The 12,197-nt window shown below is 44.2% G+C and overlaps 1 protein-coding gene across 1 annotated transcript in view; it reads right to left on the bottom strand.

Annotated features, from left to right (window-relative positions):
- PPP3R1 (protein phosphatase 3 regulatory subunit B, alpha) overlaps positions 1–10,396 on the bottom strand; it is a 57,056-nt gene extending 46,660 nt beyond the window's left edge. The window contains exon 1 of the mRNA XM_036873998.1: positions 9,943–10,396. Coding sequence (XP_036729893.1) covers positions 9,943–9,945 — 3 coding nt within the window. The 5' untranslated portion in view covers positions 9,946–10,396. The remainder of the gene's footprint in view (positions 1–9,942) is intronic.
- Between the last annotated feature and the right edge of the window lie 1,801 nt (positions 10,397–12,197).

Below are 12,197 nucleotides of genomic sequence, written 5' to 3'. Positions count from 1 at the left end.
GCTAGCAGCTACTGAACTGGACATCACAGATCTAGACTGTAGCAGACTGAAAAACAAGAAAATAAGCAAATACAGATGAGTCAAAAGTATGATGGTAAAGAAAGAATGACAGCTAGACAGGAAGGCAGAGCTGAAGTATACCTGGTCATTCATAAATTCACTATTTGAGAAAGATTACTATGAGCTACTTTATAATTCATGAAATTCTATTATTAGGAAAACAGTTGCAACGTGAGCACACATAAAATCACAGCTTTCCCTTATTTACCTATTAGCCCTTGTTTTTCCTGACATTCTAATTTTTATTAAAGATTACCTTATAAGCAAATAATTAAAGATTGCCTTACAAGCTGGCATGCAATAAGCTGGATGCCAGCTTACTGCATGCCTATAATAGGAGGTTGCTTGTGGCACTGCACTCAGGAGCATATGAAAGAAAACCATCCCTGAAACTAGACAAAGTATAAATAAATAAAAGTGCTAACAGACAGCTCTAACAATGCCAATGGTAAAGGCTTGACTCTTTTTGTAGGTGCCTGCGCTTCACACTCTCATCCCTAGGTTTTAAACTGCATACTTCTTTTTTTTTAATTAATAAATTTATGTATGTATGTATGTATGTATATATGTTTGGCTGCATTGGGCCTTTGCTGCTGCACGCGGGCTTTCTCTAGCTACGGCGAGCGGGGGCTACTCTTCGTTGCGGTGCGCGGGCTTCTCATTGCGGTGGTTTCTCTTGTTGAGGAGCACAGGCTCCAGGTGCGCGGGCTCTAGGCGCACAGGCTTCAGTAGTTGTGGCATGCAGGCTCAGTAGTTGTGGCTTGCGGGCTCTAGAGCACAGGCTCCGCAGTTGTGGCGCACGGGCTTAGATGCTCCGTGGCACGTGGGATCTTCCCGGACCAGAGCTTGAACCTGTGTCCCCTGCATTGGCAGGCGGATTCTTAACCACTGCATCACCAGGGAAGTCCTGCATACCTAATTCTAACATACAAGTAAAAATGAATTCTCTGTATTGTTCACAAAAGTCAAGAGAGACCTGGCTAGAGCACAGATGAATTTAATAATGCTCTCAGAACACAAGTCAAAGTGCTATCTCATTTACAGAAATGTTTTCTGGGATAGCAATGGGGCTACCACGTGGCCCTTCTGATGATACTGGTAAGAAAGGGCTTTAACTAACAAAACAATACTCTGAGAAAGTAACCTATAAGAACCTATGACTTGCTGAATTACCTGTGCTAAACTTTAAAGGATTTCCTATAGAAATCTTCAAATGTTTTAAATACTTTTACAGTACAAGACTATAAAAACCAAAGACAAACCCAGAAACATTAATTAGTCACATTTCATTCCCAAATTTCATTCCTGCACCAGATCTATACATTAGCTACAAGTACTGTCAACCCGTGACCACAAAGTGGACATGGGAGTCCAAAGAAAAATCAGGAAAGGGACAAAGTGAATATGGACTGTTGAATAAAAAGTTTAGTTGGAAGGGCAAAAGTGAGGAAGAAATTTTAATCTGGCAAGCTTGAAATAAAATAGATGCTTTCTCCACTACACTTCAGAGATCATTTTCTCTTTTTAATTTAAAAAATCATTACCCATGTTGTTAATAAGGTGCTAAGTGGGAAAATAAGTACAAAAAATGTTCTAGTAAAATAGTATTTTCCCTAGAGTAATTTCACAAGAATACTGACATAGTTCAGACCCTAGCTGAAGTACCAAACTCAACCATTATGAAATTGCTAACTAATTTAAAAAATTATGCTGAATTGTTTTTGACTCAATGCTTACATTTCAAAGATGGTTCAAAACCTTGGAATAAAACTGACTGTAATTTGTAAACTAGAGCATGACATCATTAAAAATCTCTTTAAGTCTGACCTTTGTAATCTTACTTAACAAAAGCAAAATTATAAAAAATTAATAAATCCACACACTGGCATAGCTTAAAAAAAAAGGATGGGGGGAACCCACTAAAAAAAACTTGGAAGAATATACAAGAAACTTAACAATGATCAACACAAGGAGAATGGATGGCCAGGAAAGACTTTCCATTGTATACCTTTCAGTGTGGTATTATTTTTTAAGCAAATGTATTGTGTGTTTAGAACTTTAAAAAAGTTTTAAGAGTATTAATCTTCAACTAGATGTTCCCCTTACCATAAAACCTGAACTCAGAAAACAGTTCCTTTTAGAACTATGTAATTTGATCAGAAATTACTAACGCAAAGACTGACAAAGTATTAAGCTCTTTTCTTGTTAAAACTCCTGTTTCCTAGATTAATTTCCTAGGTCCTGGGTCCACCTACTATTTAATAAGGTTTACTTAATACCCTGTTAACTGCCTATCAAATCTTTCAAAAATCTATATTATAATCGTTTTCCCTACTCCTCACCCTCAACCTCACCTCATTCACCTCAGCCTCAGTCTCAACTTCAGCAGATGATCTTGCCTCAAACTATCCCCAGCTGCTGAGGTGATTTTAGGTCACCTAGTTTGAACTCCATTATTAAAACATACCTGTCGTCATGGCCTACTCTCCTCACCTTGTTTTTTTCCCTCTTTTTTGATGTCCCTCCTTTCCTTTCATCCATCTTCTTTCTACCACTTCTAGGGCTCATTCCACTAATCATCCTCTTCCTCACAGCTCCCTCTCCCGGCTTCTCTTCTAACTCTAAAGAATACTGACATTGGGACTTCCCTGGTGGCGCAGTGGTTAAGAATCCGCCTGCCAATGCAGGGGGCATGTGTTCGAGCCCCAGTCCAGGAAGATCCCACATGCCTCGGAGCAACAAAGCCCATGGGCCACAACTACTGAGCCTGCGCTCTAGAGCCCGCAAGCCACAACTACTGAGCTTGCGTGCCACAGTTACTGAAGTCTGTGTGCCTAGAGCCCGTGCACCGCAATGAAGAGTAGCCCCCGCTCGCCGCAACTAGAGGAGAGCCCGTGCGCAGCAACGAAGACCCAACGCAGCCAAAAAATAAAAATAAAAATACTGACATCTCCTATCCTGCAAAGAATTACCCCAACTGTAAACCACTAGAGTTAACTTTTCTTTGTCCATTTTTCCATAAATGTCTCAAAACTGATGCTCACTGCCTCCACTGTCTCATCAGCACTTACTCCTTTATTCTACTTATTTGTCCACATATTCCTTCTTCAAACGCTACTTAATTATCTATCATATATCAAGTATTTGGAATATAACAATAAAAAGACAAAGACAAGGCCTCTGCATTCTCAGTTTACATTTCTTTGCAATTTTATTTTCATTACCTAGGGCTTAATTGAAGTTGCTGTCTCAAAGATTATGACCTCTATAATAGTTTTCATTTTTATCTCCTTCTCTCCCATGTTAATGGATGAGAAAAATCTCTCTTCTTGTCTAAGGAGACTCATATACCCTCCTACCTCCCTGGGGCCCTCAAACTATTAAGAATTCCATCTTTTCTCTTTGAGTCTTCAACTGCTCCCTCCTTCCTGGCTTGTTCCCTTAACCCCCAAAATAAATTCTTCCTCAAACCTAAATTTTCTAACTTTCATCATCTCTCCTTAAGTCAAAGCATTAAAGAACAGTCTATACTCAATCTCTGGCCACCCATTTGTTACTCAACTCACAGCATCCTGGCTTTCCTTGCTACCAGTACAAAATGGTGTTTTTCTGTACTATTGCCAAAGTCACCAGAACTCTCCTGATCCCTCCAAAAGACACTTTTTTTTTTTTTAAGGGAACCCTAGTATACTGTTAGTGGGAATGTAAATTAGTACAGTCACTATGAATTTATTTATTTATTTATTTGGCTGCGTTGGGTCTTTGTTGCTGCGCGTGGGCTTTCTCTAACTGCGGCGAGTAGGGGCTACTCTTCGTTGCGGTGCACGGGCTTTTCATTGTGATGGCTTCTCTTGTTGTGGAGCACGGGCTCTAGGCACACGGGCTTCAGTAGTTATGGCTCGCGGGCTCTAGAGTGCAGGCTTCAGTAGTTGTGGCGCACGGGCTTAGTTGCTCCGCGGCATGTGGGATCTTCCCAGACCAGGGCTCGAATCCGTGTCCCATGCATTGGCAGGCGGATTCTTAACCACTGCGCCACCAGGGAAGTCCCCAAAAGACACTTTTAAGTTCTTCTCTTTCTTGATCTCTGCAAAATCTAGACACTGCTGACTCCTTCAAATACGACATCACTCTGCTAATTTTCCAACTACCTATTTATTCTCAGACAACACTGACGGGTTCCTCATCTTCTACCTGCCTCTTAAATGCAGGGTTCTTTAGGGTTTGTCCTCTTCTCTTATCGTTTTATGTTCTTTCTCTATGGGATTTCATTCAGTTTCATGGCTTCAACTACTACCTTGAACAAATACACACAACACTCAAATCTTTAATATAAGCCCAGATTTCTCTTCCAGATCCAGATATAACCAATTACCTGTTGGTCATATCCACCTAGGTGACCCATGACTACTTTATTTTAAATAAATTTATTTTTATTTTTGGCTGCGTCGGGTCTCCGCTGGTGCACGCGGGCTTTCTCCAGCTGCGGCGAGCGGTGCGCGGGCCTCCCACCGCGGCGGCCTCTCCTGCTGCGGAGCACGGGCTCCAGGCGCGCGGGCCTCAGCAGTCGTGGCGCACCAGCCTAGCCGCTCCACCGCACGTGGGACCCTCCCGGACCAGGGCCCGAACCCGTGTCCCCCGCATTGGCAGGCGGACTCCCAATCACTGCGCAACCAGGGAAGCCCCCCCATGACTACTTTAAATTCACCATGTGCAAGGTAGAAATCATCACCACTCCTCCAAATCTACTTCTCCTGTATCCCCTAGACAGAGAATGTGCATTTCCAACAAGGTTCCAGATGATGCTGCCGCTGCTACTTCAGGACCCATATTCTGAGAATCACTGCTCAAACATATGCTGCCTCTTCCTACCTCCAGGCTGTCAGGTTCCTTCTGCTATCTCCTAGACCATGATATCTATGCAGCAGGCACTGTTCATATTTCACAACACTCTATCTTATTGAACTGAGACTCTTGCAACATAGCATTCTAAGCATTAATTACCAAATGATAAGAGAAGACTAGAGATGAAACAACAGTCATCCCAGAAAGCTGGATGTTTCTTGAGGGCGGAATAGCATTCTAGTGTATCCCTCGAATCAAATCTTACCCAAGTACATAGGCTCTTGATAAATATTTGCTGAGTGGATGGCAGTATTATCTATCCAGTCACCCAAGCCAGAAGCCACAGCAAGATTCACCCCTTCCTTCCCCATAATCCAAGTCACCAAGTCCTATCTTCTACCTCCTAAATGTGTCTCATACCTGGTCCCTCCTCTCCATCTGCACTGTTATTACATTCTTTCAGGTCCTTAATATCTCACTTTACGGTAATAATTTTTTAATTGGTCTCCATGTCTACAATCAGCTATCCTATTTTATCCACATGACCATAAGACTGATCTCTCTAAAACAGTAAATGAGATGATGTCATTCTCCTGCTTAAAAACAATAACTTCCCACAGGCTTCAAGGAAAAAAAATTAATTCCTTCATGTAATATGCAAACTCTTCTAGGATCCTGCATCAATCTACCTGACCACCCTCTCTCTCCATTCCACCCTACCCCCCTACCCTCCAGCCATGCTGAACTGGCTTATATATTCATGCCTCAGTGGCTTTAAACATAAAGCTTTCTACCTAGAGTGTCTTTCCCACTGGCTAAATATTCATCCTTTTAAGCCTCAGCTCAGGCACCATCTCTTCCATGAAGCTTTCTTTGAGTGACATTCATTCATCTCTCCATCCAATCCCCACCTCAGTTTGGATTACACCTCTCCCCTGCCATGTGCTCTTACAGCACCCCATGTTTAGTTTGTTAATAGCACATATCACACTGCATAATAATTGTCTTGCTCACCTAGTTGATTAAGTTCCTTGGAAACTATAATTATGTCTTCTGTTTGTATAGTCAATGCTAGGTATATTAACAGACACTCAACTAAAATTTAATACATTCCATGCTATTCTCTAAACAGTGGCTCTCAAAATTTAGCATAGATCAGAATTACCCAGAGGTATATAAATCTAGACTGCTTGGCCCCAGCCCCGGAGTTATAGATTCAGCTGGTTCAGGGTGGGACCTAACAGGCTCCCAGATGATGCAGATGCTGTCCAGGCATCCCATTTTGAGTGTCAGTGCTCCAAATCTGTGTTGTCTCTTCCTAGCTCCAGGATTTAGAGTCTTTTCCTAGCTACCTCCAACTCTGCCTACTGCAATGCTAATCTTTTTAGACCCAGCTCAATTGTCACCTCCTTCATAAAACTTCCCCTAATCCCAAAAGAAACTGATTTTGCTCTTTCCTCAATTTCTGTCCAGCTTTGTACATATTATTCATATGGTAACATGCTAACTTTCTTTCACACCTATTGGCAGTTGTCTTATGTTCTCTACTTAAATGAAGGGAGGAAACCTGCCTTAATCATTTTGATATCCTCCACAACCTGGCAGGGTAACCAGTGAAATGCAAACGAAATCTACAAGTATTTGTTCATCTGAATGAATCCCTGCAGACTGTCCCGAGTCTGGGCCCAGGGTCTGTCTGACTCGCTTAATCCTCCTGGCCCAAGCTGACTTCTTACACTGCCTTGTACTTTTGCTTGCCTTACAACCTGTGACAGATGCCTGATCCTCCCACACTTGTCTGTCCCTCTCTCACTGCTGACTGACCCTTAGTCAGCTTCTTTACCTTGTACTCTGAACCCTTTTATTTTCTTAACCACTACGGGACATAGTAAATGGAGAAATTTTCTCTTTATGACTGACGTGAATTTTAATTCTGCTGGCCATAAGACAGGTTGCTTGCTTTTTTCTCAAGTAGCCTTTCTTGGTCAGAGAATCCAAACTAAAATATGCTGTGTACAACTCCAAGTGCAGTTACTGTAGACAGCAATAAATGTGTTTTAGGTTCTATTTACAGATGGTGGAGATAATTGTAATACAAAGTTTAAAAACACAAAAACATAAAAAAGGTCACTTATGAAATGTATGGTTGGCCTAAGAAACAAAACTTAAAAGAACAGCTAATTATTTATGCACTATGTTCATATATGCATCTAAAACAAAATTTATATTACCTATTCCAACGAAAAAAAGATACCAAAAAACCTGGTCATATTTCTGAGTTACACTAATGACATAGTAAAAACTACATCTGATACATAAAAAGTTAACTGTTTCTAAAAATGCCCCTACAAAATTTACTCCTTCAAAAATTACTGAGAGACTGTTTTCAATCACACCGATCTAAACATTCTACTCGATTATTTTATTCTTATTTTACCTCTGTGTGTCAGTAACACTGAAGTACTCTATCTAAAACTATACATACCTACCTAGAGAAAATATTGTGATGATATATTTATTTCAATAAATAAACATCCATTTATTTATTTAATCACAGACAACTGACCATTAATGGTTCAAGAAAAATTCTTTGGAGCTCAGTACTCACATTTTTATATGCATATGCATAATTTTCAACCCACCTGCTCAACAGTTTAATAAGACCCAAATAGAGATGAAGGGATATAACAGGAAAAAAAAGAAGTAGGCTACTTTTAAGGTAGCAAGTAAAATTAATACCTGTCAAAAAAGATTCTTGATAGGCTCAATTCAATCTCTAAGCCTTTTTACTTTCCCCTTACTTGAATTAATCACTGATATTCATAAATTAAAATCTGTTGACAAAAATGTATGCCCATAATACTCAGTAAAAGTTATAAAGATTTTCCAAAGGGAATGAAAGTTTTCAGAACTGTATGCCCAATTAACAAGATAAATGAACCAGATCACTCCAAAGTCCAATTTATTTGAATTAATCAATATTCCATATGGCAGAGTTGAGCTACGGTCCTGACACTTTCGAACCAGTGCTATATTCAGCAGACCAACATAATCCTGAAAGTTGAGGGGCCACTGTCACAACAAATTATGTCCTGAAATGTTATTGAGAGGACGGCAGGAAAAAAAAGCCAAGAGTGAATCAGAAAATAAATACTAAAAAGGAAACTGTAAAGAAGAGAGAAATAATGACCTGGAAGAAAAAAATCTCATACAGTGATTTTAAAATATTTTTGAAAAATAAGGAAACACTGAGTATCAGGAAGATAAATTTAAGACCTAAAAGAGAATTTTCAAAATTCAGCCTGTTGTTCAAGAAAAAAAAACTATTTGGAAAGCAGATCATTCTGCTCTACACTGCATAAACAACAAGACTAGGTCACTGTTCCTCAAAATGTATCATTTATAAATAAAGGTAAAAACACTGGACAAAGATCTTCAATATCTGGACCCTCAGGTAAAATACGTGTATAAAGAAGTTGCATTAAAGCACTAAAGTTCAATTCATAACTCCAAAAGATTATGCAAAAAAAAAAAAAAAAGTTGCACTATGAATGGCTCCGCTCTAACTTGTTTTCTGTAAGTCTCGAAAAGCCTAAGTTTTCACTCTGAAGGCCAAAATCGTCTCTGAGCTGCCTCCAAAGTTGGCAGGGTAAAACTTCCTCGACATATCAAAACCACTAATCAAGTCTGCTCCTAATCTGAATTTTAAGGACACTAATAGGTGCACTTAATCATTTGTCCTGTTTTAAAATAAAAGCTGACTTACTTGACTAATGTCACTTTCTTCCCCCCCAATCACACAAACTGATCCCAAGTTGAAGTCCACAGAATTTCTCTCTTCACTCACCCACCGCTCTATTTTGAAATGCTTAAATTCTACATACAAGGTGAAATAAAGGCAATTACAAGGTGCAAGACATTACTCTACGCCAAGCAATCCGTCGAAAAATCTTCGGACAACTGTTTAAAGACTTATAGAAAAAGCCTAACGACCAAATCACCTGTTTGGATATCTGATATAGATGAAAAAGCACTGCAAACTTTTTCTACTATGCATGCAATTCTTGATTACGAAGAGGAAACTGCACCGGCTAGCCAGAGCGAGAAAACCGGTAGGGTAACAGGCTAAAAGAGTGTCGTTGATTTCTTGGCTACAGTGACAGAGGCGGGAGACACACCCCTAGCGTCGGTCGGAAACACTACAGCAGTGAATTCTACCTAGGGATTAATGTGAGGCTAAGGAAAGACAAATTTAAATCGCCATGATTCAAAAACAACCAGCACAGGAGAGACTTACGAAGGTAACAAAGAAAACGAAAAACCCTTGGCAGTAAGTAAGCACTAAAAAACAAGTATCTCCGTTTATCACAAACCGAGTTTAGACTTGTTTTCATGAATCTACACCTTAGACCTCTCCGGTTCGCCACTGCAGAGTAAAGCAGCAGCGAAAAACAACCAAAAAACAAAAAACCTCGTACGTTTGCAAACAGCAGTGAAATAAACACGACCTGGAGAGGGGGAAGTAAGGCAGGATTCCTTCCAAGGCTCGTTGCTTGAAAACAGAGTATGAGTGGGAGAAAGAGCAGCCCTGGAGAGAAAGTGGGTCTTATATAAAGGGCCATTTGCCACACATGATTTCCATATGATTCCGGAATCTCCCCGAACTTGAGAGAGTGAGTCTGGGGGTGAGCGGGGGGCTCCACGTGGAAGAGGATCCGGAGAAACGGAAGGCAGGCCGATCTGAGGACTGTCCGGAGCGGGTGGCCCAGGCAGCGGGGGGTCAAGGCCGGGGCGGAATCCCGGGGGCGTGGGGGGGGGGGTGGTGCGGAGGGGCGCCCCGCGGAGGCCCGGGGGCGGGCGGCGGGGGCTCCGCCGTGCTGTCAATAGGCCGCCTGCCGCCCCCGGGCCGCTGGGGCTCTTTCGGGTCTCTCGAATTTTCCACTGGGGGAAGCCGCCCCGGGGCGTCCGGACTCGCCCCCGCCCCCGCCCCTGGAAGCGGCGGGCGGGGAGCGATGGTGCGTGGGGAAGCCAAAGGCTCACCATTTTGCTGGGCGGTCGGCGGCTCGCTCGCGCGGAGGAGTGTCGGCGCTCAGACTGGCTCCCGCAGGAAGCTGCGGCGGCGGCGGCGGCGGCGGCGGCCCAACTACGGTCGGCTGGGGCGGCTGCGGCCCTCGGGACGCCCGCGGGGGAGGGGGTGCGGGCTGGGGGAGGGGAGGCGGCGCCGCGGGGACCGCGCCGGCCGGGTGACTGGGCACGCGGGATCGGGCAGGGAGAAGAGAAATTAAGGTCGAGATTCAGAGACGGAGAGCGCGGGAGGAGAGACGGCGAGAAGGGGGAGAGACAGAAACGGGGGGGAAAGGGGGCCAGGAGGCTCGGGGGCTGCAGCCTCGCGCTCGTGCTCGCGCCCGCGCAGGAGCCGTAACGGACTCACTGCAGTGGCTCGCGCTGACCCGCAACCTCAAGGCACGAAAAAGGGGGAGGGCGGGACAGGGAGGGGAAAGCGGAGCGCAGCGGCGCGCTGGGCGGAGGGCGGGGGCGCGCGCGGAGCCGGCAGCGGGGGCGGGGCTTCTGCGAGCGCCGCACATCCGGGAACCCGCGCGCCGACTCGGCGGCGGCCGCCGTGGCGGCGCTCTGGCGAGCTCTGGTTGGGGAGCTCGGAGCGCGCCGACCACGTTCGCCCCTCCGCCGGTCGCCCCCTGCGTGCGGGGCGGGGGGAGCGCGGGGGCGGGGGCGCGGACGTTGGTGACGTCGTGTGGCGGAGCCCTTCCTGTCATGTGGCTGCAGGCGGGCGGGGTGGGAGGGTGAAGAGGGGAGAGGCAGGGCCGGGAGGGGAAGGAGGAAATACGAGGGTGCCCCGTGAGGGAGGAAATGCGAGGGGTGCGCGAGCACCGGGCGTAGGGAGCCCTGGACCCTGGAGTGGGAGCTTCGTCGGGGAGGAGGAGCAGATGAGCGGCCTTAAGGTCGGAACCACCCAGGTTCCTCACCAAGAAAAAAAAAAAAAAAAAAAAAAAGGACAATCTCGGCTCTGGGGCTAGAGGGAATCAGTTTGCACTCGAAGACAGGTATCTTTGCACCAATGTGATGGCTTGGACCCCCTACAGAATGCATGTCGCATCTAGACAGTTGTCACCCCGGTGCAGCACCCGCAGTCCCACACTCCAATATGGGTTGGCAGTCAGGAGCCGGGTTGGAAAGACAGGAGAAGAGCCAGAGTTGGCCGCAGCTTGAGGCGCGGGGAGTCACAGGACAACCGAGTAGAGGGGCTGCTTCCCACTGCCGCAAAGCCCTTGTCACCCAGCTCTGGATTTTCCTTAAACCCTCCAGGCTACCTTTTGACGCGGGGAGGCAGTGTTTGTTTGTTTTGGAAAAACGTTATAAAACAGATTGACCACTTGTCCCTTTAGTCGGGCTGTATCCACTTTGGTGGCAATTACCATTCCCGGAAAATTCAGACAGCGGTGGGAAATGGAGTCCAGAAAAGCATAAGGAGGAAAGTTATGAAAAAGCTGCCAGGAGAGGTGTGATAAAGATAACGAAGAAAACATTTTGCAGCAGTTTTAACCGCTTAACTCCTTTTCAAGTCTGGATAATCTCGTGCGTGTGTGTGAGTGAGTGAAAGAGAGCAAGAGATGTTTACTGAGTGGTCAGAAATTCCTTATCGACAAATCCTTTTGAGTAGTTTTGTAAAAAGCTATAGTGTTTTTAAAGGCAGTCTGTTAAAGCTCCTTACGTGAGAGTTTTATTCTTATGCGCTGTGATAAGCACTCATCTTTTGTAACAGAAGCTCAGTGATGTGCGCTAGGTCTCCCCACCACCCCCACCCCGTTTCTTTAAGAACTACTTTGTTTCCCTGTCAGAATAAATAAGGAAAAGTAACTTTGATGACAAGCTGTATCACACAGTGAATGTATCAAGGAAAGGCCAAGAAATGACCCTGTTTCTTCCACCGTTTAAGAGTCTTGACTTAGATATATTGCTATTTAGATTCTGAAATGTATTCCAAAACAGGGGGAAATCCCTAAGGCAAATTGTCGTTTACGTTTTCTAGGTATATTATTTTTAATTAGTTTTTCATCATATAATTAAGACAGGCTCATTTTTTTTAAGTGCAATATTTTGAGCATGCCTCCCCCTCAGCTCCACATCTCAGAGATAATATAATCACTGTAACTGCATTTGTGTGTGTGTGTCCCTCGGACATATTCAGTGAAAATCAAATTTATCATTTTAACTGAGGATTAAATACTAAGAAGGAATTTGAGCTATACGAGATGCAGTAGGTTTAGAGTAACCCA

Source organism: Balaenoptera musculus, chromosome 13, assembly GCF_009873245.2.
Source record: "Balaenoptera musculus isolate JJ_BM4_2016_0621 chromosome 13, mBalMus1.pri.v3, whole genome shotgun sequence".
In the NCBI taxonomy this organism is placed as follows: Eukaryota; Metazoa; Chordata; class Mammalia; order Artiodactyla; family Balaenopteridae; genus Balaenoptera; species Balaenoptera musculus.
Note: the sequence above shows the minus strand (reverse complement) of the source record. Positions and strands in the feature narration are given on the sequence as shown.